Raw genomic sequence first — 26,610 nt, forward strand, 5'->3', positions numbered from 1 at the left:
ACCTCTGCACATCCCCCACCCTGCAAGAGTTCAAGGAGGACCTGAAAACCTGGCTCTTGCATTAACTAATCACAGCAGCAATTTTACGCCTGCCTCCCCTCCCCAGCGCCTGGAAACCCTCATGGGTGATAAGCAGCGCTTAACAAATCCTAACTGATAGATTGACTGATGGTGAGCAAAAGAACAATGAGGTGGAATGCTACCCTGAGCGATTTCTTTTTTTTCTTTTTTCTTTTTTTTTTTTTTTTGATAAATCAGCATCGATGAAACAAGTTTACAATCAGAAGAAAAAAGAAAAAACAACCAATAATCATTCCATAATGAGTAAACATACACAGAAAAGAAGTATAATAATCAAATCCAATTACTCACTGGAGCCCATAATGAGAACCCAAATTCTTTCCTTCGTGTACTTTTATGATTATATAGGGAAATTTCCAAATTATACAAGGATAACAATTTAGCTTTCCATATAGAAAAAGAAGGTGCCTCCGAGCTAAGCCATTGTGAGGTAATACATAAGCGGGAAATAGCCATACAAAGAAACAAGAAGCCTTTCTCTGGGGTTGAGCGATTTCTGCTGTTGGAAACAAAACCATAACCAAAGAGTACTAATTGTGGTGTAATGTCAACCGAGACTCCTAAACCTGAATTCAAAAAACAGTGTATTTCTTTAAAAAAAGAGGTAAGTACAGGACATTCAAATATCATGTGCAACAAATCAGCAGCCCTCTGGCTGCATCTAGGACATCGATCCCCCTTATTTGTACCCCATTTGGCTATCTTCGCTGGAGAATAGTACAGATCGAAAATTGCCATATAACATTGACTTTTATAGCTACCTGAGAATAAAACCGCATCCAAAAGATTCAACACTACTTGTAAATCAACACCGACTATCCCTAGCCGCGATTCCCAACGTTGCTCAAAATAGGCAAGATCATCCTGTTTGGTTGCAGTTATAATTTTAGACAATTGAGATATCTTACATTTCCTTTTTTTATACATTCCAAAATTGGATTCTTTTCTGAACTAATCTGACCTCTTGAGATAAGTTTAACTAAAAAGCTTCAATCTGAAGGTATTTAAAAAAAATCCATATGATGTAGCCCATATTTCTCTTGGAGTTCAGAGAAAGACGTCAGCTGGTTATTAGAAAATAAGTCCCCAATGGCTCTAATCCCCTGAGTGTTCCATCTATGCATGATTGAATCTGAAAAAAATCATAGGCAGTTTCCCTATTTCTCCTAGAGGCATGTATCGATGATATTCTTTTATGGTAAAAAGTTTATGCACTTTTAACCAGACTGCGGCTGCAGCCACCAAGATCTTAAAACGGGTTCTTTTATAATAGCTGGGCTCAAAAAATTTAGAGAATACGTAGTTGGCTTCTGGCCCTAAAACAAGCTCATATATAGAGGGTGAAAAAGCAGGGTCAGAATATACCTGAGGGCCAAAAAATAAGATCCTCATGTATTGGAGCATGGCCGCCCAATAGTAGTACTGAAACTGGGGAATACCCAGCCCCCCCCTTGACATTGGTAGAGTAAGTTTCTTAATGGCTCTTCTTGAGCGATTTCTAATTGTAAGACAAATTACAAGCATTCTTCCCATCACCTTTAGAGAGATTGGTGTTAGAAATACCAGTTGCAGTGACATAGCAGGCCTTTTTAACTGCCTGTATCAGGGAGAGTCTGCATGTATGTATGCAGGTGTTGCAATGTGAAAAGCAATAACCCACCTCAGGAGCAACAGAATGATGAATAGGAGGCATGTCCCTCAGAAATAGATAATTACTGGAAGAAAGTTCAGGGTAAACTGTTGGTCAGGAGTATACTTCTTGATGACGTGTGTATTCAGCTTTTTTCTGAATTGTTAAAGAGTTGTTGCTGATCTGAAGTCAATAGGGCTGCTGTTCCACATCATAGAAGCATGAACAGAGAAGGCCCAGCTATTGGCCTCGCCCACCTTTTTGTAAATAGGTCAGCCAGTCTTCTGCAACCGGGTCCGTCACCCACCATAAGGGACTTAGATACTGTACAGGAGGGACCTTTCTGGATTCATTTTGTATTTACTACATCAAGTGGTACTGAAGATGGAGGATTTAAGAACCTAGACAGCAGATGTGATTTGCAGGGCTCTTCCAGGACATTCCACGAATACTTTGTAGTGGTTCAGATTTTTAGGTGTGGGGGAGAAGAGACAGAGAGCCCCATTAAAGCTAGAGAAGTTTATCGCTGACCATCCATGGCCCACTGTTCACTGGTAGGTTAATGGATAATAAAGTCGGACATCCTCCCCCACTTTTGCAGACCTGTTTTACATTTCTTCTATCTGGAGACTCCCATCTATCCCAAGTTACTACTAACACCTTGTGTGACAAAGTTCTGTGGCTGGACCAGAGTGAGAAGAATAAGCAACAAGCATTTGCAATACAATCGGTCTCGCCTTTGGGACTTTATATGTATTTTGCTATGCAGCACATTAGCCTGGCTGCTGAAACATCTACTGTTCTTTAATATGGAGGGAAAGTAAGCACCAAACTGCATGACACACCAGGTACATGGTGTTAATTTGAACAATGTTGACCACTTGGGTGGTTTTGACTACAGTGCTTAAAAGATTGCCTTGCAAGATACACTAGATACACATGTTCTATTATGAAAGATCATACTATAAGCAATTATCCATTTGGGAGGGTGGGATTTAACAATAATATTTGAGCTAAGCTGTCTATTGACAAATGTAACAATAGATACCATCACTTCGTTAAGATCAGGCAAAAATATATAACTCTGACTTTGCAAACCAGTACTATTTTGGAGAAAAAAAAATTGAAGTGACTAAACTAGTTAACTTTGGTTCCAATGCTTTGGGCATGCGTACACTAGATATTTAAGTGTATACAACTCTAGGGATTAACTGACTAAGTGATATCAGAAAAACGATGTGGCAATTTTAAAAATACATTTTTTACAGCATGTGGGCAACAGCATCTGATGTCTTTTTACGGCCATTATTAGCAGCGAAAATATACATGTTTAAAAGATAAAAGGAACTTGTCTCATAGAAGCATATTATACATTGGCACAAAATACTAACCACAAAAATTGGCCAACATCCCACAGAGAGCGCAAATGGCACATGATTCATCAGCAATAAAGCCAAAGAAGAACAAGTTATGGGTGCAACACCAAACGTGGCTGATTAGGAATGCTGAGGACGTTTAAAAACATCCAATCGCGCTTTTTCAGTCGGGCTGTAAGAACGCATCGAGAAACTTAACCTTGTAGCCAAGCAGAGAAGGAGTGTTACTGGATTTAATTATATACGTGGGCTGGGCTATAAATTTGTTAAGAAAAATGTACTTTGCTGTTAGCCATATATTTTGGAGTTCTACTCAATGTGTCATGCTCACATATTGATGTCTAAGAAAGAGACAGAACCGAAAACACAGAGCTTATAATCGTGCATGTCAACAATGTCCTGAAATGTTATGTAAAAGTGACAAATGTACATGCTTCAAAAAGAATGTCGGAAAACACCTTCATCCAATATGAACCAGGTCGAAGCACCGTAGGCAAACCTAAGCTGCAAACCACTCCTGCGGTAGCAAATGTTTTCGCCACCCCATAGGCCATGGTTTTCAGGAGGAAGCAAGTGAGGCCCAAGTACTCTGGATGATGGGCTGCTTGCGAGGGACAGAAGGCATATCCAAAAGCCTGTCAGAGAGCATATGACTTTGTGAAAGTGAGTGCAGACTATATCCCCACCTTTATGCAGTGGGGGTAATTCAGGCACCACGGGGTGGATATAACGGCTGTTTATTTCTCAATATATGGCTTTCTGTGTTATAAGCCCCCTGATTTCGCCCTCGTCCAGACTGCATTTAGAGCATGCCCTCTGACAGCCCTTGTGCCCCTCAGCAGGTGCAGTTGCCTTCTTGTTATTGTGTGATGGGCTGTGTTATAATATACGCCCTGTGGCCCCTGGTCTTAGCCTCCCCCAGGGCCCGCATGGAGGTCGCACCGCATGATCCTCTTCCAAAGGCAGGAAGAGCGCGCGTGGTTCTGCGGCTGCCAGCGAGGCCCAGGATGACAGCTGGCGCTCTCCCCCCTCCCAGGCTGGCACCGGCGCTTGCCACAGGCGGCACACCTCTGATTCACCCTGACGTGGCACAGCAGTGCGGGCTTTGTAGAAGCTTGGAAGCCGCTTGTGAAGTGACAGGCGGGCTAGGAAACCATGCCTAAACGCCTCACTGGTGTATTTAAAAAATCCAAAAGGATTGTAAAGGAATATGCTACTTACCAGTATGCATCTGTTCTTGGCATGTAGAGCTGCAGATCTACACACTTTTGCATAGATCGCCATTTGGTGTTGGGCCCGGATGTTTGCAGTTTGTTTTTCCTTTTGGAAAGTCTTTGGAAGTCACCGCTCAGCCCTCCACAGGGCTTGGTCGCCCCACTCACTGCTGCCGCTCCTGCCTGCCTTTGCCGCCTCCTGCCTGCAGATTCCTTCGCTCGCTGCCCGCTGCTCCTGGGAATTTCCCGCTGCCCGCTGCTTCTTGGAATTTCCCGCCGCTGCCTCCCTGCGGCCCAGCCCCCCTGTGATTCCATTCGCCGCCCCGCTCCCGCCACCCAGCTGCTCCTCCCTCCCGGCTCCTTACTTATGACGCCCTCAGAGCGACCGCGCAGCGGGAGCGCCGATTGAGCGCCGAAGGTGCGCCAAAGGTAAGCCCGTCTGCGCCCGTCCGCGCCTGGACCGCGCCCAGCGCCAGACCCCCTGGTCCTCGCCCTCGCCAGCACACCCTGCACATCTACGATGCCAAAACCCTCCACGCACTCAACGCCGGCCGAAACACCGCCTGCTACCGAGCCACCCCGAGACGCACCCACGGACCCTTCACCTGCCTGACCTGCCGCTTCAGCGGCCTCCGACCCAACACCGCACCTGCTAAACCGAGCCCCAGCAACAAACACCTGATGTGCATCCTGCTCAACACCCGCTCCGTTCACAGGCATGCCGTCGAACTCTGGAACCTCCTCGACTCGACAGCACCAGACATCGCCTTCCTGACGGAAACCTGGATGAACGCCTCCTCAGCGCCCGACGTCGCCATCGCCGTCCCAGAAGGCTACAAAATCACCAGGTAGGACCGCGTCAACCAGACAGGAGGAGGCATCGCCATCATCCACAAGAACACCATCCGCATCACGACCAACTCCGATGACACCTTCACCTCCGCCGAACACCTCCACTTCCAGATACACACCGACCCCAAGACCACGCTCAGAGGCACCCTCGTCTACAGACCACCGGGACCACGCACACAGTTCAGCGAAGACATCACAGACTTCGTCAGCCCGCACGCCATCAATTCCACCGACTACATCCTCCTGGGGGACCTCAACTTCCACCTGGAGGACAACAAGGATCGCAACACCACTGCTCTGCTGGACAACCTGGCCAACCTCGGACTCAAGCAACTGGTAACCACCCCCACCCACTACGCCGGCCACACGCTTGACCCAGTCTTCTCATCCAGCAAATACGTCACCTTCAGCCACTCCACCAATCTCCAGTGGACTGACTACAGCTGCGTCCACTTCAGCTTCAGTAAAACGATGACCCACCACCACCCTCAACAAGCCCCCCGCAGGAGCTGGAACAAGATCACCGGCGACCAGCTCACCACCTTCCTCAGCCAGAACCCCCCCACCAGCTCAACGGACCCCAACGAAGCCGCCAACAACCTCACACAGTGAATCACCAACTGTGCAGACGCCCTCGCACCACTGAAGAACCACCCCCCCAGCAGACGCGGCAGCAAGAAAGCCTCCTGGTTCACCGACGAGCTCATCACCTCCAAGAAGAACTGCCGCTCCCTGGAGAACACCTGGCGCACCAACCAGACCACAGACAACATGACGGCCCTCAAACACGCCACCCGCAAACACCACCAACTGATCCGCGCCACAAAGAAGACAGCCTTCAAGGAACGACTGGACAACAACACCCACAACAGCAAGGAACTCTTCGGCATCGTCAAAGAGCTCTCCAACCCCGACGCCGGAAACAATGACATCACTCCCTCGCAAGACCTCTGCGACTCCCTCGCAGCCTTCTTCCACGACAAGATCGCCAACATTCACAACAGCTTCGGCCCACCAACCACGAACCCCACCACCGAACCGATGCCCCCCTCCGCACCTGGACCCCAGTCAGCACCGAAGACACAACACGCACAATGAACACCATCCACTCCGGATCCCCTACGGACCCCTGCCCACACCACATCTTCAACACGGCCGACCACATCATCGCACCCCACCTCCGCGACATCATCAATGCCTCCTTCAACACCGCCACCTTCCCGGAGTGCTGGAAACACGCCGAGATCAGTGCCCTGCTGAAGAAACCAACTGCAGACCCCTCCGACCTCAAGAACTACCGCCCCATCTCGCTCCTCCCGTTTCCTGCCAAAGTCATCGAGAAGACAGTCAACAGACAGCTAGCCGCCTTCCTCGAGACCAACGGATCCCTCGACCACTCGCAATCCAGCTTCCGAGCCAACCACAGCACGGAGACCGCCCTCATCGCAGCCACAGACTACATCAGATCCCTAATGGACAACAGGGAAACTGCGGCCCTCATCCTCCTGGACCTCTCCGCAGCGTTCGACACTGTCTGCCACCGCACCCTGGTACAGCGCCTGAACAATACCGGCATCCAGGAGAAGGCCCTGGAGTGGATCACCTCATTCCTCGCCGGAAGAACCCAGAGAGTCCGCCTCCCCCCGTTCCGGTCAGCGGCCACCGAAGTCATCTGCGGCGTTCCACAAGGGTCATCGCTCAGCCCCACCCTCTTCAACGTCTACATGAGCCCCCTCGCATCCATCGCACGTCAACACAACCTCAAGATCATCACCTACGCCGACGACACCCAGCTGATCCTCTCCCTCACCAGCGACCCGGACGCCGCCAGAGCCAGCCTACACGAAGGGATGAAAGACGTCGCCGAATGGATGAAGAACAGCCGCCTGAAACTGAACTCAGACAAGACGGAGGTCCTCATCCTGGGATCATCACCCTCCGCCTGGGACGACTCCTGGTGGCCCCCCGCCCTGGGAGCCACCCCCAAGCCAACGGACCACGCACGCAACCTAGGCTTCATCCTGGACTCCTCCCTCTCGATGACCAGACAAGTCAACGCCGTCTCGTCTTCATGCTTCAACACCCTGCGCATGCTTCGAAAGATCTTCCGGTGGATCCCCACCGAGACCAGGAAGACGGTCACCCAGGCCCTCGTCACCAGTCGGATGGACTACGGGAACGCCCTCTACGCCGGCACCGCAACCAAACTCCAGAAGAAACTCCAACGGATCCAGAACGCCTCAGCACGACTCATCCTGGACATCCCCCGACACAGCCACATCTCCGGACACCTGAGAGACCTGCACTGGCTCCCCGTCAACAAAAGAATCACGTTCCGACTCAACACCCACGCACACAAGGCCCTCCACGACCTGGGCCCCAAGTTCCTCAACAGCCGCCTGACCTTCCACAAGCCCACCCGCCAGCTCCGCTCCGCCATCCTCGCTCTCGCCACCGTCCCCCGCATCCGCAGAGCCAGCGCCGGAGGAAGATCCTTCTCCTACCTGGCAGCCAAGACATGGAACTCCCTCCCCATCCACCTCCGGACACCGCAAGACCATCTCGCCTTCAGGAAGCAACTCAAGACCTGGCTGTTCGAGCAGTAGCGTTCCCCCCCCCCCCACCCCCCCCCTCAGCGCCTTGAGACCCTCCGGGTGAGCAGTGCGCTATACAAATGCCTATGATTGATTGATTGATTGAGGTCGGTGACTCCTCCCTGGGATGGTATTGCGCATGGGCTTCGGCTCCATCCTCAGATTGTTTTTCGCCAACAGGGAAAGATGGAGCGTAGTAATAACAGTGAAGAAACCCATGTGTGTTGTATCTAAATAAGATAGACTGGAACAGATACAGGTAGCCGGGGAGGCGGGTGGGCGTGTGTAGATCTGCAGCTCTACATGCCAAGAACAGATGCATACTGGTAAGTGGCATATTCCGTTCGAGGCATATGAGCTGCAGATTACACACTTTTGCATAGACTATATAGCAGTTCCCAACCTTAGCGGCGACCACCAGTATCTGTTGCAGTGGTTTGAAATAGTGTTTTTAGTACAGCCTGGCCCACACTAGCTTGTTGCTTGGTTTGCACATCTACACAGTAATGTTTAGTGAAAGTGTGCGGTGTTGACCATGTAGCTGCTTTACAGATATCATCTAATGGGATGTTCCCTAGAAAAGCCATAGAAGCCCCTATCTTTCGTGTAGAGCGGGCTTTAGGGGGAACAGATAGCGTTCATTTTGCTTTGTGAAGGCAAATCTGTATGCATTTTACAATCCACCTAGCTATCCCTGATTTCGAGATGGGGTTGCCTTTGTGTGGTGGAGAGAAAGAGACAAATAGTGGTTTGGTCTTTCTGAAAGGTTGTGTTCTCTGGATATAGTAAAGTAATGCCCGTTTAACATCTAGCGTGTGCAGAGCCCTTTCTGCAACAGTTTGAGGTTGTGAGAAAAATACCGGTAATTCTACCGATTGGTTTAGATGAAAGGGGGAAATTACTTTGGGTAGGAATTTTGGGTTGGTACGGAGAACAACCTTGTTTTGGTGCATTTGGAGAAAAGGTTCTTGTATAGTAAGTGCTTGTATCTCACTGACCCTTCTAAGGGAAGTGATGGCTACAAGAAATGCTGTTTTCCATGTGAGAAATTGAAGTTCGCATTTATGCAAAGGTTCGAAGGGCGGTCCCATTAGCCTTGTGAGAACTATATTTAAGTTCCACACAGGTGAGGGTGGTACTCTGGGGGGAATTATTCGTTTCAGGCCTTCCATGAAGGCTTTAATGGCAGGCACTCTGAAAAGTGATAGGTGCTGTCTGTTCTGTAGGTAAGCAGCAATTGCTGCAAGGTGTAGCCGAATGGATGTATATGCTAGGTTACACCTCTGTAGATGGAGCAAGTAGCATATGATGTGCTGTATAGATGCGTCTAGAGGATTGATTGTGTTGTTATGGCAATAAACAACATATCTTTTCCAGTTGGCAGCGTAGCAGGCTCTAGTGGTAGGGCGTCTAGCTTCTCTGATGACATTCATACAGTCAGGGGGAAGGTTAAGGTATCCGAATTCTAGGATCTCAGGAGCCAGATCGCAAGGTTGAGCTGAGCTGGTCCGGGTGTCTGATCTCTCCATGGTTCTGGGTTAGGAGGCATGGTGAGAGGTGTAGCTTTTGGTGTGGTACTACCGAGAGTTCCAGCAGCGTGGTGTACCACGGTTGTCTGGCCCATGTTGGCGCTACTAGGATCAGCGAGAGGGAATGCTGTTGTAGCTTTCGCACCACTAATGGAATTAGTGGGAGAGGTGGAAAGGCGTACGCAAATTTGCCTGACCAGTTCATCCATATCGCAATGCCTTTGGACAATGGGTGTGGGTATCTGGCGGCGAAGCTTGGGCATTTTTTGTTTTCGTGGGTGGCGAAGAGGTGCATCTGTGGATGCCCCCACATCTGAAAGAATGGGTGAAGAACCTGTGGGTGAAGTTCTCACTCGTGGATCTGCTGCGTCTGTCTGCTGAGCAGATCTGCCATGGTGTTTTGGACTCCTGGGACATGTTGGGCTAGGAGAAAGATTTTGTGTGGAATTGCCCATCTCCATATGCTCTGTGCTAGTTGAGAGAGCTGTGGAGAGTGTGTGCCGCCTTGTAGTACATGGCTGTCATGTTGTCTGTGCGAATGAGGACTGCCTTGCCTAAAATCTGTGTTTGAAAGGATTTTAGGGCTAGAAAGATTGCCAGTAACTCCAGATGGTTGATATGGAGTAACTTTTGTTGCGGCGTCCATGTGCCCTACACTGTGAGGTGTAATAGATGAGCTCCCCAGCCGGAGAGCGATGCGTCTGTTGTTAGTATTATTTGTGGAACCGGGTCCAGGAACGGTCGACCTCTGGAAAGATTTGTGGTGTTCCACCACTGCAGAGAGCGATGGGTGCAACCGTCTACCAACACCAGATCTGTCAGTTTCCCCTGGGCTTGGTTGCATTGGCGCGCTAAGCACTCTTTGAGTGCGTGAGGCACTATGAAAATGCAAGAGGCCATCATCCCCATCAGTTGCATAAACACTCTTGCTGGAAGAGAGTGTTGAGGTATGAATCTTTGACGCAAAGACTGAATGCTTGCAATCCTGGCAGGATTGGGGTAGGCTATGGCTTTTGAGGTGTCTATGGTGGCACCGAGGTATTGCTTTATGTGGGATGGTGTTAGCTGGGACTTTTGGTGGTTCACCGTGAAGCCTAGCTGGTGAAGTAGTTGGATTGTAGTGGCGGTGTGGTGTACACATTGGTTGTAGGACGTGGCTTTTATCAGCCAGTCGTCTAAATATGGGAAGACGTGATTCTGCTGTCTTCTGAGTTGTGCCGCCACTACCGCTAGGTACTTGGTGAATACCCTTGGTGCTGTTGTGACCCCGAATGGGAGCACCTTGAACTGGTAGTGTTGCCCGTCCACTACAAATCTGAGGTACTTTCTGTGAGCATGGTGTACCGGAATGTGAAAGTATGCGTCTTTCAAGTCCAGTGTGGTGAGAAAGTCGTTCTGGAAGATGAGCGGAAGTACCTGCTGAAGTGTTACCATGTGAAAATGGTCCGAATGTATGTATGTGTTTAGAGGTCGGAGATCTAGAATAGGTCGTAGAGTCTCGTCTCTATTTGATATTAGAAAATATAGGGAGTAGACCCCTACATTTTGCTGATTGGCGGGAACTTGTTCTATTGCCTGTTTTTGTAGGAGGGAGATTACCTCCTGTTTTAATAATGTGGAATGTTCTTGTGACATTGGGCGTTGCCTGGGTGGAATATTTGGGGGGTAGATGTCAATTCTAGGCAGTACCCTGCGCGAATAATTTGGGTCACCCATTTGTCTGAGGTGATGGTCTTCCAGACCTGAAGGAAATTTTGTAGCTTGCCCCCGACTGGAGTGGGATGGTCTGGAGGGAGCGGGGGGAAGTCATTGGGTAGGCGGTGGGGCAGAGCGGGCGGTATTTGTTTTGCCTCTGCCTTTATTGTTATTGCCCCTATAGCCGCCTCTTTGATAACCCCATGTGAAGGTGGACTGAGCAGGGGATTTGTAGGAAGTGGACGTGCTATCTGAGGAGTAGCCTCTAGCCATACCCCGAAAGGAAGAGCGGCGAAAGGAGCGCCTAGGAGGGTGTGACTGCAGGGCTCCCATAGATTTCGCAGTATCCGTGTCCTTCTTCATTTTCTCGAGGGCCTCATCCACCTTTGGGCCGAATAGGTGTTTTTGGTCAAAGGGATGATTTAGGATGGAGGCCTGTACCTCAGGTTTGAAGCCTAATACTCTCAGCCAAGCATTGCGACAGAGGAGGAGGCTAGTGTTAATGGCCCTGGAGGCTGTGTCTGCTGCGTCTAAGGCACAGCGTATAGAGGTGTTAGTTATAGTCTTACCCTCTTGAATTAATTCATTGGCCCTATTTTTGTATCTTTCTGGGAGGTGGTGCATTATGGTTTCTAATTCATCATAATGCGCTCTATCGTATCTGGCCAATAGCGCTTGAGTGTTGGCGATACGCCATATATTGGCTGCCTGTGACGCAGTGCGCTTTCCTGACGCGTCAAGTAGCTTTGACTCTTTGTCAGGTGGTGGTGCTTCGCCTGACGCCTGGGAGTTTGACCTCTTCCGTGCAGTGGAAACCACTAGGGAATCCAGTGGCGCTGGCCCTTTGATATAGGCAGGATCTGTGGGGGCAGCTTTGTACTTTTTCTCTATGCGTGGGTTAATGACCCTAGCCCTGACTGGGTCCTTAAAAACCTCTGGCGCATGTTTTATCACCCCCTTGAGCATAGGTAGTATGGAGGTAGACCTATGTGCGGTATCAAAGGTGTCGAGGAGTAAATCCTCCTCTACTGGGTCAGTGTGTAGCTCTACCCTGTGATAATGTGCCGCCCTCTGAAGTAGGTGGTGGAAACCTAATGAGTCTTCCGGTGGAGATGGCCTGGAAGGGTAAAGGTCATCTTGTGGGACGTATGGAATGTATGGATTATTGTAGTTGTCCCATGGGTCTGGGGATCCTGTAGGGGTGGGGTCTTGGGGCACATCCCCTGGATCGTAATATGGGTCCCCCTGATCATCATCGTCTGGAGACGGGGTCGGGGAGCGATGAGGTGGGGGTGGAGAAGGCGGAGGGGGTGGAGGTGGAGAAGGCGGAGGGGGTGGAGGTGGAGAGGGTGGAGGAGGTGGAGGAGGTGGGGAAGGCATTCTGAAAGGGGAGGTAGCAGAGTCCTTCCTCTTTGGAGGCGGAGCCGGTTTGTCCAAATGTCTCTTTTCAGAAGAGAGTGCCAAATGTCCAGTTTTTGGATCCTTGGTAAGAGTCTTTTGCAAGGGATCCGGTGTAAACAGTTCCTGTGACAATGTTTGTTCCGTCGGCGCCAAAGGTTTCGGGGCCGATGACTTTTTAGGCTTGTCCGTGCCGTGCTTAGCACTGGGCTTGGGAACCTCCGATTTCTTGGTCGGCGCCGAGGTCGGCGTAGAAGTGTCGGTGCCGAAGGCCTTATGGGGTTTGGTCGGTACCGAAAGGCTGGGTTTCGACACCGAGGACTTTGGTGCGGAGCTCGGTGTCGAGGTAGAGGCCGGTTTCTTTTTCGGTGCCGAAGTGTGTTTCTCGGCACCGCTGGAGGGTTGGCTCGAGCCCGAGCCGCCGGAAGGCTTATTTGGCTTCTTCACCGGGCCCGAAGGTGGGGTGTTTGAAGCAGTTTCTCTGGTCTTGCCTAGGCCCGGAGGCAAAGGCGTGACCGAAGCCTTTTTGGGTGTCGGTGCGGGAGGGGGTATAGTACTCACGACCCTCTGCGCCGGGGTGATGTCCTCCACATCTGAGTCGTCGGCTTCGGAAGCACTGACGAGGTCCTCTTCGGTGTGCTGCTGTCCCGGATCTTCTACGTCGTCCCCAAAGATGTCGACTGGAACGGAGGTCGAGGAGTGTGCCATGTTTCGTCTGGCCCTTCGATCTCGAATAGTCTTTTTCGATCTGAAAGACTTGCAGGCCGGACAGTCTCGAGCCTCGTGTTCAGTGGAGAGGCAGAGGTTGCACACCTCATGAAGATCGGTGTGGGGGAATTTGGACCCACATCGAGGGCACTTCTTGAAAGGAGTTCTTTACATCAGCTGGGACCGGAGCTTAGGTAGGCCCGAAGACCGCCGTCGACGACTGGAATCGAAGATGTGTCGAAGAGAAGGTGATTGAGGAGATCTGGATCTGAACAATACCGCGATGAGCGAGGATTCCGCTTCAATCGTCAAACTGGAAATGTTCGGAACCGGAGCGCGAAGTATTACATCCGAGTCCGATGGCGGAAAAAAACAATCTGAGGATGGAGCCGAAGCCCATGCGCAATACCATCCAAGGGAGGAGTCACCGACCTCGTGACTTCCAAAGACTTTCCAAAAAGAAAAACAAACTGAAAACATCCGGGCCCAACACCAGATGGCAATCTATGCAAAAGTATGTAATCTGCAGCTCATATGCCTCAAACAGCAATTTTCTTCAGTCTTTGTTTTCTCACACAGGAGTGTTCCGAGGCTTTTGTTTTTTTGGAGTACTCACAGGCTTGCTTTGCACAGGCACCCTGTCCTAGGCATATCCCGGGGGCATGGCGGGGGCTGTGGACCGCATAGATTCCTACAGATGCCAGATGCACCCAGCTCTAGTCCTGGAACATCTCTTGCCCCCCTGCGGTTGTGTTGGCGCAGCACAGGGCGAGGCACCATGAGTCCGGGACTGGCATGTGCCCTGTCTGCAATGTATGCCCTGCCCTCCACCACCTGACCCTGCACGAGCCCTAGAGTGTACAATTACTCTCCCAAACCCAACTGTGCATGGGTGGCATGTGCACGTGGGTATCAGCTGGCTGACGTCAGCAGGCTCTGGGTACCAGACCCAAGTGTATCCTGGGTACGAATGCGCGGGCCAGCTGCAAGCATGCTGTGTACTTGGACCAACACGCGACCACCCCATGTATGCGCAGCCCCGGCATTCTCACTGCCCTCAGGTCAAGATCATGCGCTGAGATAAGGGGTCTGAAAACTGCATCCAAAGTTTTGTGAAGCACATTTTTGCGCTTCGTGATTGTGCGTGTCCCCGTTTGTGAAACCGGCACATGGAGATCTTCAGTCTTGTTGACGTTCAGTTTGTTCATACCAAGGGTACTGGCCACACCGGTGACCTCTTTCACTCTAATAAATCTCTGTGGAATTCTATTGGATGCCGTGAGAGCTTGTCCCCTCCGGTAATGTGATTCCACTCACCCGCACTCTGTTTGGCTGCATGAATTTGCTGATTAGGCGGGCTCTTTTAGCGCCAAAGGAATATTGGATGTAATTACGAAAAATCAACGAGTTTGCTTGAAACCTGTGGCTGATATTTGCACAGACAGAAGGTTCACATGCCTTCTATACTATTTTAAACTGGAGGCATATGGAAAATTTTGCACAGAGGGACATTAAAAGAGTCATTAGTTAGGGCCGCATACAAAGAAAAGCAAATAGTTGCCGTGAACCATAAAGCGCAGGTTAAAAAACAACACTTCCGGAGCAACCGAGTGTTCTTTTCCGGTGCACCCCAGGAATGTCAGTTCCGGTACACTACGGCTTCCTGGGGCATACCTGTAAAGGACTGCATTTTCTTTTGCACAGAGTACTATATAAACACTGCTTGCTTTTGTGCCACATTGTACTCTCATACAGAACCTGCATATGTTTACGTGTTCTGTTCTTTTCCTGGGATTTAGTCTGAACACCACAGACAAGGTCAAACAACAATGCCCCTTGTTATTCTCTCTGGTCAGGCCCTTGCACCTAGAAATAACACGAGAATGCAGCTGCTGTTTGTGCGCAAACATGTCTTATCTTATAACAGAGTATAAGAGTAAAAACACACAGACAAAGTGAAAGGTTCCGGAACAAGATTGCTGCGTCAGCTGAGATGTAGAATGTTCATCTGTGGATGCTAAGGTACAGGGTCTGCCACTACACCCAAAGACATTTCATATATAATCATTAAGCTTCAATAGGGAAGGGGGGTGGCTAGGCTAATCTGTCCTATATTATTACAGGGCTTTTTATGGTATATAGTTTATTAACCATGCTAACAGTATTTTTGGTGTGCATTTGATTTCTAATTGTGGCACGAACACTGCATTTTAGAGCACAATAGTTTAAATAAATATTCTAAACGTCCTTGTGCCTCTTGTTTATCTTATTGTGGATGAATACGAGTGAGGGAGCGAAAGGGTTACCATGATCCTTGAGAGGGACGAGAGTTTTGTGTTCTGGAGTGCCAATTCACTTTTTTCTCTGGTACGGTTAGGAGGGCAAGATAGGTACTATAGCTAGTCTGACTCGGGCTCCTAGATACTGAGGTGGTATGGCGACTCAGTCCCTACCTGCCGATGGTCTATAATCCCAAGCATAGTTCTGTTCCTGAGCAGTTTCTGCAACAGCACAAACTTTCAGCCTGGATGTCAAGATTTCTCTACTGGAATCCAGGTTCTCCACACCTGTGTTAACATGTAAATCTGTGCTCTTGGGTTGCAATATTCACCACCAACTAGCCTTACCAGGTTCAGAACTAGAAACCTGGGATCTTCAACCAAGACTGCCAGGAAAGGCTGCCTGGACCCTGCTTCAGAGGAGAGCGCTGACCGACTGCTCAGGAGGGGAATTGAAGGTTCCAATCAGAAATCAAATCAGGTGTTTGTTAAGCGCGACTACTCATCCGTAAGGGTCTCAAGGCGCTGGAGGGTGTTTTCGCAGGTTCCAGTCCATCAAGGAGCGGTCTGTCTAAGAGCCAGGTTTTGAGGTTTCTTGCGAAGATGGGGAGCGAAGTTAACTGTCTGAGGTGGAGCGGAAGGTCGTTCCAGGCTCTGGCCGCGTGGAAGGAGAAGGAGCGGCCTCCCGATCTGGTCTTTCTGGTGCGGGGGACCACGGCGTAGGAGAGCTGGGCCGATCGTAGAGTCCTTTGGGGTGCGTGGAATTTTAGTCGGCTATTCAGTTATGCTGTCGTAGAGGGCCTTGTGAGCGTGGGTTAGCATCTTGAAGGGGACTCTAGCTTCGATGGGGAGCCAGTGGAGTGTGCGCAGGTGCTGGGAGATGTGGCAGGGTCTTGGCAGGTTGAGGACCAGTCTTGCAGCGGCGTTTTGGATGTTCTGTAGCTTGCCGGTGAGGTTTTTGTTTATTCCGGCATAGAGTGAGTTGCCGTAGTCGAGCCTGCTGGTGACCAAGGCGTGACGGCCTTTCTGTGTTCAAGGGAGATCCATTTGAATGTCTTACGTAGTAGGCAGAGGGTGTGGAAGCAGGAAGACAAGACGGAGTTGATCTGGCGGTCCATTTTGAGCTCCGAGTCCAGGATGATTCCCAGGTTGCGTGCGTGGTCAGTGGGGGTGGGCGGGCTTCCGAGGGCGGCGGGCCACCAGGTGTCGTTCCAGGCATCTGGGTTTGGGCCCATGATGAGTACTTAAGTTTTGTTGGTGTTTAGTTGTAGGCAGATGTTTCTCATCCATTTGACGATATGGATTCATATAAGGTTCAAAAACTGCTCAAAAAAAGAGGAACCATGAACGGAGATGTGGTGTGGCAAGCCAAAAGATGCCCACTACACACCAGTGGTGAACCTGCACTGCTGTGTTAAGTCAGGTCTAGGAGTCCCCAAAGTGACTCTGCAACATGCAGACTGTGTAACATACTGGGGATACTGCGGAACTCAAGACCTTCCAAGTTCCACTCCTACATCTAAGCACCACACAGACGTGAGGTGCCAAATGAAAGGAGAAGTCAGAGTAGCACAGGAGAAGTGAAGTGACAGAGAGGCGTGCATCAGGATCCAAGTACTAACTAGGAGTGAGAAACCAGGCTGTCTGTATAGTGGGTTTTGTGTCCGAGAAAGATCCACAAGCTGCACGATTCCAAGGCATGAGCACTGCACCTCTACTACAGCCTCCTCCACTGATGCTGGTATAGCCTGTGCTATTCTGAACACTGAATCACCTATAGATGCAGATGGCTTTTCAGTCAGCTGGGCCTGGCATGGCCCTTGATGTGCACCTGGGACCATAAGGCGCACATTCCATGAGGAGCACAGCTCAGCTGAAACATCTGAACCATGCTGGTTTGACCTGTGTTACATTACGAAGTAATGAAATGAACCATGAAAATCAAGGGAACCCACAAAGACAGGAGCAAGACCCCAAACTAAAACGGAAGGAGAATCATCAGAACTTATCCACAACCTAGCCAGTCACCCTCCAAGGACGTCCTGAACACCCATGTTCTACCAGAGGGTAGCTTATTACCCAAACACCATAGGGTTATACAGTGCTATCAATGGCAGGAAGGTTCCTGAACTAAGGGATAGTGACTATCGTTAGAGTAAGTATCCGAAACCCAAAGAAATTCTTCTTGGTACAGTTGACAATAACCTGGCAGCCAGTGGGGATGACATGGGGTACCCGTTTGCCAAAGCTGAAGAAGAAGTAAAAGGCAAGAGGGTCAACATAGGGCAGCGCCACGCCCAATCTTATATGTCCTAGACAACATCAGCTGTGCAGATCAGACCACAGGCTACAAATCAGCCTCAGGGATCGGCTAAGGTCACCTCTACAGTGAAAGAGCTGGTCCACTCTCTTAACAGTATTGTAGACCAGGGAAAGCTATGAGAAGATACTGGTGTAGCGCCTATTCCCCACGCTCCAGAGGAAGAGTAGGATGAGATGCCAAAGGCATACAATCTAGGTCACTGTGAGAGCTGTTGTTGTTGGAGGAAGAGTTTTGCTAGGCACAGAAAAGGTGTCCTACTCTTAGGAGTCTGCAAAATGTGAACCAGAAAACACAAAAAGTACATTTTGTTGCTAGCCCATGAAATACCATTAGCATGTCTTCTGGGCATCAAGAAGATTGAAGACAGGTTAAAAGAAGAGATCTTGCAGAGCCTGCCCAATTCGTCACAAGTGGCAAGTCTGGAGGCCAAACCATGGCACCATAGGTACCTCAACCTGTGGTTTGTGTGCCATTTCAGAGGGTGGGCATAGACAGTTTCCTCATCTAATCTACCTTCTGCTTCAGACAACAAATACATTTTAGTTGTGATGGGGAAAATGCCACCAGATATCCTGAAACCCTCATTGCGATCCTCTATGAGGTCTGATTTCCTGAGACAGCTGTATCTGACTGAGAAACACATTTTATTTCCTCATACGTCAGGATTATGTGGGAGCAAACTGGTATAATCTACCACTTCTCCACTGTGCACCACCCATAAATCAACGGAACTGAACATTTCAACAAAACACTAAGGAGCCTGAGGAGTACTGTACTTGAGAATCTTAGGAGGAAATGTAATCTTTTCCTCCTACGTATCTTGTTTGCCTACAGAAAATCCCATAGAAGAGGGGAGGACTTGGACCCACTGAGCTTCTATTTGGGCATCCTGTGAGTGGTCCATAAACCTAAGTCATCGAGACCAGCAAAGTTACCCCTCAGAGCGTAAACACGTTGTGCTGAACTGTGCCTCAGGAAGCTGTTGGATCAACTGATGATCACTGCAAATAAGAACCTTCAGGGTGATCAAGAGCTGGTGGAGGAGTGGTACGACCGGTAGGCAACACAGGTACTGGGTGTCAAGAGAGTCAGACAGTTTTGGTGGTCAAGCCAACATGTTTTCGATCTGTCAAATGCAAATGGACTGGCCCCAACAAGGTAGTAAGAAACATTTCCAATGTCAACTTCACAACTGATTCAGATTCTTCTCCGGAAACACAGGGTGCTCCATGTGAATAGGATGAAGCACTACGGAAGGACACACTACACTGTTGAGCTCTTAGAAATAGTAAAAGATGTTGGAGAGGAGACTGACCACCTCCCAAATCTGTAGCATAGAAGATGGCTCAGTAGATGGGATTCAATTGGTCTTTGAACTGATTCCTGCACGAACAGATGGAGTGCAGCAAGAGATGAAGTGCAGAGAGGTGTTGGAACATTGTGCTCATCTCTTTACACTCACCAGAGACCTGACCCCCAGTTTAACTTATTGCTTCTGCACTAATACGTACAGCAGTGTGATTTAAGTATGTTTTCATTTTTAAAGACTAAGCAGTGAGTTTACACGGAGTTATTGATCTGTATTAGTTTATTGAATTGGAACATCACACCACCCGTGTGAGCAAACTTTGAACTGCTCAACTTCACTACCCTGAGGGTCAAGTGTAAGGGAGTGTATCTGGTGCTCCGTTTTCGGCACAACAGAATGTTAAACCATAGGACTTCACGAGTATAAGGCACCAATTGTCACCATCTGAGACGAGAAAACCCAGGCTGCCTTGAAAGTTCCGTAAGGAATCCTAAAACAGAATACAAAGAAAACTTAAAAGAAAAAGAGACCTAGAAACACAGATTGATTAAGCGTGTAATAGAATTTCAGCATCTTTTTCCTAAAAGATAAGGATCTGACTTCAAAAGAAAGGACTTGCACATTGAAGGAGGACATCACAGCAAATGCCATAATGGTTGTGTTCTTCAAACGTTGGGGTTCCTACTAACAACATTGACTGTCTCCTCATTCCTCATTTTACTGCCATTCGATCATCAGCTGGTGGCACCCCTCATGTGCAACTGTTACCGCTATCACCCATACTCCAAACCGTACTCCATAAATGCAGTACAGTGAAAAATCTCACGTTCTGGAAGAATTTCCATGGTACTTGGTTCCATTTGCAGGTTTAAATGGTGGCAGATCCTTCAGTGTGTCAGAAATTGTGGGATGATGGATGCTTCTGGTGTTAATTGGGCAACCTAGTTGAACTTAGGTGTGCAAAAGCACTCAGTAAATCAAACTTTACTTTAGGCACAGAATAAACTCTAGAATAAATACTTCATTTATCAAGTATAGATGCCTTCAAAATGCTAATAAAACATAACTTGCCTTTCCACGTTGCTGTCAAGCTGACGGACAAAGAACTGGTAGAATTCAAAAGGTGAAGTCTTTTCTCGGGTCAGCCACACTGCGTTGCCTGCTGTCTTTCCCAGTTTATCTCCAGCAGAGCTGGTAATAAGAGGCAGGGTGACACCAAATACATCTTGCCCAGTAACTCTGTACAGAAAAATAGGATTTACAATACCGTACTACACCAAAACTTACCGACATTAAAAAACATCAGCAACTGGAAAATACATTTTACAGATACATTTTAGTTTCAGCATACTCTTAGCACTTCTAAATTGATCTTGTGATCATGCTAACAATTCAGAATGTGCAAGGGCAGGAAAATATCAAAAATTGCTTAACAACCCTCTTTAACATGTGTGAATCTGATGATCTGACTAGCACAAAAATTTACTTCAATCCTTAGCACTCTACTAAAGGCCCACATGATGTCTTACATAGAGATAAATGTAAAATCAACTGATATATTACTGATTAATTTCATAAAAAGTCACTGATCAATTAACAACACAATCATATTTTCCTTGTCGTCTTAGTCTTGAGTTAACAAAATATAGGAGAAACACTCAGTTCTCCTAGCTATGGGAATTCTAGTAAAAAGGGTGGCAAAAACGAACTATGCCACATCTTGAGACCTATTACAAAAATGTTAGCGCCAAGTTCCTCTCGGGATCAACATATTTCCTCTAAAAGTATTCGGCTAAAAATCTTTGTCCAGCGTATGCCTGGGCAAAATATAAATTATGCCTCCATAACGCACATAATTTGGGGAATTTCACGTTCCTCTTGTTACGTAAAATTCCTGAAATTACACATCGATCGCGTATTTACGTGCCATTTGTAGTAAAAATTTACTGCAACTGCACAGAAACAACAGAACACGTGTGGCTATGGTTTGCAGTGCTTTTGTTTACAGGTTTTGCCCGTAAAAAAAAAAATGTCATGCAAAATGGAGGCTACAAATTTAGAGCATGTTACCAGCTATCCTTACTTGGACTTCCAAATCAAGAACAGAGTAAGTTGGGACCTGCACTTCTCTAACCTTAAACATAGAAACCAGGAAATTACATTTGCTATTAAGACGTTCTTTAGTAAATAATCCAGTCTTTAAGGATCCACTCGAAAAACATACCAAACTTTGATTTATGAAATCACGGCCTCTTGGTACACAGAGTGTAGGCAGCTATTTGGTTTGGGTTAGGTTGGGTTCACACTGCCCATTTTTTTATTCACACACCACTTAATCAACTACTCATGTGCTTGTTGGGATTATGAAACCCTAAAATAATTAATCTCCAGGGAAAAATTTTCTTTAAATAACACCTTTTCTCAACCAATCAAAAATTCTATTAACATGATATTTAGAGATTAGCAACTTCCATCACTAGAGGTCATAGTTAGTTTGTCATTGTCTGCCCGTAGAGTAGTCTTTGAAAAAAAATACATTTAAAAACAGGCCTATGAATGGCATTAAGGGCCTCATGTAGGTAGCCCAATACCGGTCGGTAACGGCCGATTTTCGGTAATTATACCGTTACCGACCGGTATTTAGGCTTTTGCAATGTAGGGGGCGCATTACAGGATTCGGTAATTTACCGAATCGGTAAAATTACCGAATCGGTAATTTTACCAATTCGGTAAATACCGAATCCTGTAATGATATGTAGGGGGAGTGTGTGGGTGTCGTGTGGAGTCGGTATTTACCACCAACTAATAGTTGGTGGTAAATGAAGAATGGCTCTGTAAAAGCATTTTCAAGCGCTTAGAAGTGTGCAATGTGGCAGACATACATGCCCTTAGGGCATGTATGTGTGCCACATGTGCACACATGCAAGAATCAGGGGTGCAACAGGGTGTCAATGTGACACCCTGCCACCCTTGATTGTGCTCCCCCCATTACCGAATCGGTATTTACCGATTCGGTAATGAGGCATACCTTCCCATTGATTCAATCAATGGGAAGGTATGCCTCATTACCGAATCGGTAAATACCGATTCGGTAATTACCGAATTTCTACGATTCGGTAATTTTTACCGAATGAATACCTACATAGCATTTACCATTTCATAAATACCGAATCGGTATGATTCGGTATTTATGAAGTGGTAAATGCCAGGCCACCTATATAAGGCCCTTAAAGAGCTACTTGGAATATAAGTTTCATGGCTATATTCAGGAGTCGATACAAAGAGACAATAGTATTACCTTTAAACTAACTGATCTTACAAAGCAAAAACATTTTTTTTACACTGCAGACCATTTTAGCTCTCAATTTTTGAGTATGAAGGTTCTTGACAGGGTTCGCGGCTGAAATATCGCCTATGTAATTTATATGATGAATCTACTGAACACGTAATATGTATATGTCCACCCTTACTTTATCTGAGAATAAAACTGCTCTGTCTGATATTTATTGAAACTGAAAGTAGAACAATTTGTGAAGCCATACTCTTATTTTTTTAACTCAGATGTTAATAGACACATCAGTCCTTTTATGTATTTTCATGATAGACCTGAAATGATTTGAAGCAATAACTGGCTTTTAAGTTATTGGTTTAATGAGCTCATTTTTCGTTTATTATCTTTTTATGGTGAATACTTTTTATCCAGAGAATGAAGCTTACTACTAAATAACTGTGGCCTTGTTTCCACAATTAATTATATTGCATATATAAAATGGGCGAAATGGCACTTGCGAATAGTGTAGCTGCTTAAATGGGACATGAACCCATTTGGAAGGTGAATGGCCAGGTGGTCAACAAATACAGAAGCTGCACTCACACATTACATATCATACTCGCATGAATAACAAAGTTAAATTAGCTTTTACGCTAGCTCTCTTTGTACCACTGCTACAGCACTGACCACTGCAATCGCAAGCTCATAGTGATTTTTTTGTGTATAAATTTGCTATCTGTATTATGGAAGCTTGTTTTTGCTACCAATATTGTGATTGTGTGTATACTTTCAAATAGTTTGTAATGCATAGATACCTTTAAAAAAAGTTCTATCAGCTATACATAAGAAGAATGATTGTTGTTTGTATACTGCAACCAGGTTCCCTTGGCTTGCCTGTAATAATTCATGGAACTGATACCAAATTGTCTCCATAATGTATTTAATATAAAATTTGAGGATGACTACCACCAACTATCTAGTAGTCCTTACCATGGATGAATTAGGAAGAGAGATCTTGCACAAGGATACAAGTCAAAGGAAATTTTGGGAATTGTGTCCGAACTATCAAATTCAGACAGTGACACCGATTTTGTCTACTCAGAACTTAAGCGACGTCCTAAAGTCTTTCTTTACTTTAAGATCAAAACAAAAAAAAAAGATAGCGTCCCCCCATACATGTCCTTTCCCCTTTGCAACACCCATTAAAGACAGAAACACGACAACCATGTCTGAATTTCCCGCTATTAGCAAGGATTGCCTCCTGTAGCTGCTGACCAAACTTAAATCAGTCTTCCCCAATGATAGCTGCCCTCCGGTGGTCTTATAAACTATTTTCCCTCTTCCCCGATCCAGCCATATTCCTCCTTAACCAGTCCCTTAGCCAAGGCATTGTCCCTAGCACCTTTTAAAAGGTGAAAGTGGTCCCACTCTTAAAGAAAGATGGTGAAGACACACTTACCTTGAAAAATTAACCACACTATCTCTTTGCTACCTTATCTAGCAAAGCTATTAGAGACAAATGTCGCCAGAAGCCTATGATCTTTCCTAGAGGAAACAAACATCCTTGATCCCCATTAGGCAGCTTTCCAGCCAGCCCACTCTGTCAAAGCAGTCATCCTCTCAGTTGTGGAGGACATGTGAGAAGAAGGCCACAAGGAGATCACTCAGGCGCTGGTCATGCTCAACCTATCAGCTGCCTTCGACACGGTCGACCACGAGCTCTTGGTGGAATGTGTCAGAGTCACGGGCCTGCACGGCACAGCGCTTGATTGGATTATCTCCTTTTTTGAGGACTGCTCTCATACAGTCCCGCTATCTCCCTTCAGCTCATCCAAGGTCTGATTAAAATGTGGAGTACCCCATGGGTCCTCTCTATTGTCCCATCTTTTTAACTTGTATACACGCCCCCTAGAGCACTCTCTGAAATAAATGAAGGCCTGAATTTACACCTATGCGGACGATATGCTTAATTGTTATTTGCTATCGATAACTCACCGGAATCCAAAGACGCCTTCCAAAATACGATGATGTGTATCCGGAACTGGATGAAAGGCAACCAACTAAAATTAAACTCTAACAAGACAGAGACTGTCATAACTAGAAGCAAGCATGACTTGTGGAACTCCTCATTTATGGCCATCCGCAATGGGTGCACCGCCCCCCAGTAATCCCCCCACATCCCCCCAGCCCAGGAACTCAGTAAAGAGCATCTGAGTTCTCATTGACAAGAACCTGGCCATGAAACCCCAATAACCGTCAGTAACTTCATCCTGCTTTTTGCAACTTTGCAAAATCAGAAAGCTAAGCAAATTCTTTACCTTCGAAGCCCTAATCCAGGTCATCATCGCTACAGTCATCTCCAGGATAGACTATGCAAACTCCCTTCACTTGGGCTTTCCAAAGGGCTTCAATCGTAGACTACAACTAACACAAAGCCAGGTTAATTTAGCAACAGGCTAGATACTGCCACATAAGCCCCCTGAGAAAACTACTACATTGGCCAGCGGTAGAACAAACAACTATCTTCAGGACTGGCTGCATTATTTTTTAAATTGCTCCACAGCGGCAGCCCAGCTTTCATATCAGCCCGTATACAGCAATATACGCCTACTCGTAACCTGAGATCCATCCATTTGAACCTTCTTACAATCACCACCTTCAAAAAGAAGAAATGAGTGGCTCCAGATTCTCTGTACTTTCACCTTGCATTTGGAACTCCCTCCCATTCGAGATTAGGACTACCCGCAGTAATATCAGATCCAGGCAACTTTTAAAAACGTGGCTCCTCAGACAAGCATATGATTAAAACATTGAGCAGAGTTTCATGCCTCTGTTACCTAAGTGCCAAGTTACCGACCTGGTGTACCTGCGATATGTAAATGCGAGTATCATAACAACACAACAAGGCAAACATTGATTTCAATTTTGAAGACAGCACTGAAGGCAGCTATAAACTATGAGAATAACATTAGAAAGTGTGGCATTTCCAATTCTGAAAAGGGCCACCGGCAAGCTGACCCAAGCAAAGTCAAACTGATCCTATCAGTACTGTCCATTACAAAGTCCACAAGTAGAGTACCCACAGCTGAATTATGCTCTCCTACAACAAAATAAATGGCCCATCTCATAGAGAAAACAAGGATAAATGGCCACCATATAATATAAACACAAAGTAATACCAACCCATTCTAAGAATCTAAGATAAATACTGAAATATGGTTGCAACACCATTCATGCTATCATTGCTCTTTTCATGTCATCAATATGTCTAATGCTAGAAGTATTTGTACTGCCAGCTGGAACATAGCTGGCTTTGAAAAACACATTACAATTTGGACAGGGCTGAAAAATCAGGCAATCCAGAAAACTTGGCTAACGAATTCTGTTGAATTTGTTAACTATGCTACGTCTGATCGAAACCCAACGGACAGAAATAAACGCCGACCAAGTTTTGATGACTAACTTCATCATGCATTAAAAAACGGATACTACGCCATGGATGGACAGATATTAAAACCCTTTATTCCAAAGTACACACATCATACATGCACAAATTTTTTTTTTTACTGCAGGTTTTACTGCAGGGCTATTACCCCATTACTCACAACGGATATCGGGCCCAAATCCTCTCTGATCACATCACCATATTGCCGAGGCTCAATACTGTAAATCCCTATCACCCCCTCCCCGACCATGAACCATGGCTTCTCAACGAAGATACGCTGACAGGTCCCATGGTGAAACAACATATACGGGAAGTGGTAGAACATTTTTTACAAGAAATTATCAATGCCGACATCGGCCAGAGCATCCTCTGGGACACTGCAAAGGCAGTTTTCCCACAACACAACATTTGAAAAGCTAGGAAAAGAAAATGTAGTTGGAGGTAGGACTGAAGGACTAAGAGGCCCAACATAACACAGGCAAGAAAACTCCCTCCATACACATAGAAAGCTATGAAATTTATGCAGTGAACTTAAACAATTAATGATGTGGAACACAGCAGAAAAGCTACTCTATGCATCACAAACATATGAAAAGAGCGACAAAGCAGATAGACTGCTGTCCTATAAGATTAAGCAAATACGCACTAAGAACCACATCTGCAACATAAGTGATAAGCAGAGAGCAATTCGCTCAGATGCCACGGCTTGCTACAGAGCACTCTCCTCGAGTGACCATCTCTCCCCAAACACAATAATCCTATATTGCCACATGCCAGTGCCTGCTTGAGCAAGCAGACTTCCTGTCACTTGAGGACAAAATCACAGAGGAGGAGCTTAAAATAGCCATCAACAACTCACCTGGACAAAAAATGCCGGGCCCAGGTGGATTTTCAGCCTTCTTTTTC

At 47.0% G+C, this 26,610-nt stretch overlaps 1 protein-coding gene across 1 annotated transcript in view; it reads right to left on the reverse strand.

Annotated features, from left to right (window-relative positions):
* The window catches only part of YARS2 (tyrosyl-tRNA synthetase 2), a 73,961-nt gene that overhangs the window by 32,893 nt on the left and 14,458 nt on the right, over nt 1-26,610 (reverse strand). The window contains exon 2 of the mRNA XM_085652406.1: nt 20,060-20,227. Coding sequence (XP_085508532.1) covers nt 20,060-20,227 — 168 coding nt within the window. The remainder of the gene's footprint in view (nt 1-20,059; nt 20,228-26,610) is intronic.

This window comes from Triturus cristatus, chromosome 4_1, assembly GCF_964204655.1.
Source record: "Triturus cristatus chromosome 4_1, aTriCri1.1, whole genome shotgun sequence".
NCBI classification, from domain to species: Eukaryota; Metazoa; Chordata; class Amphibia; order Caudata; family Salamandridae; genus Triturus; species Triturus cristatus.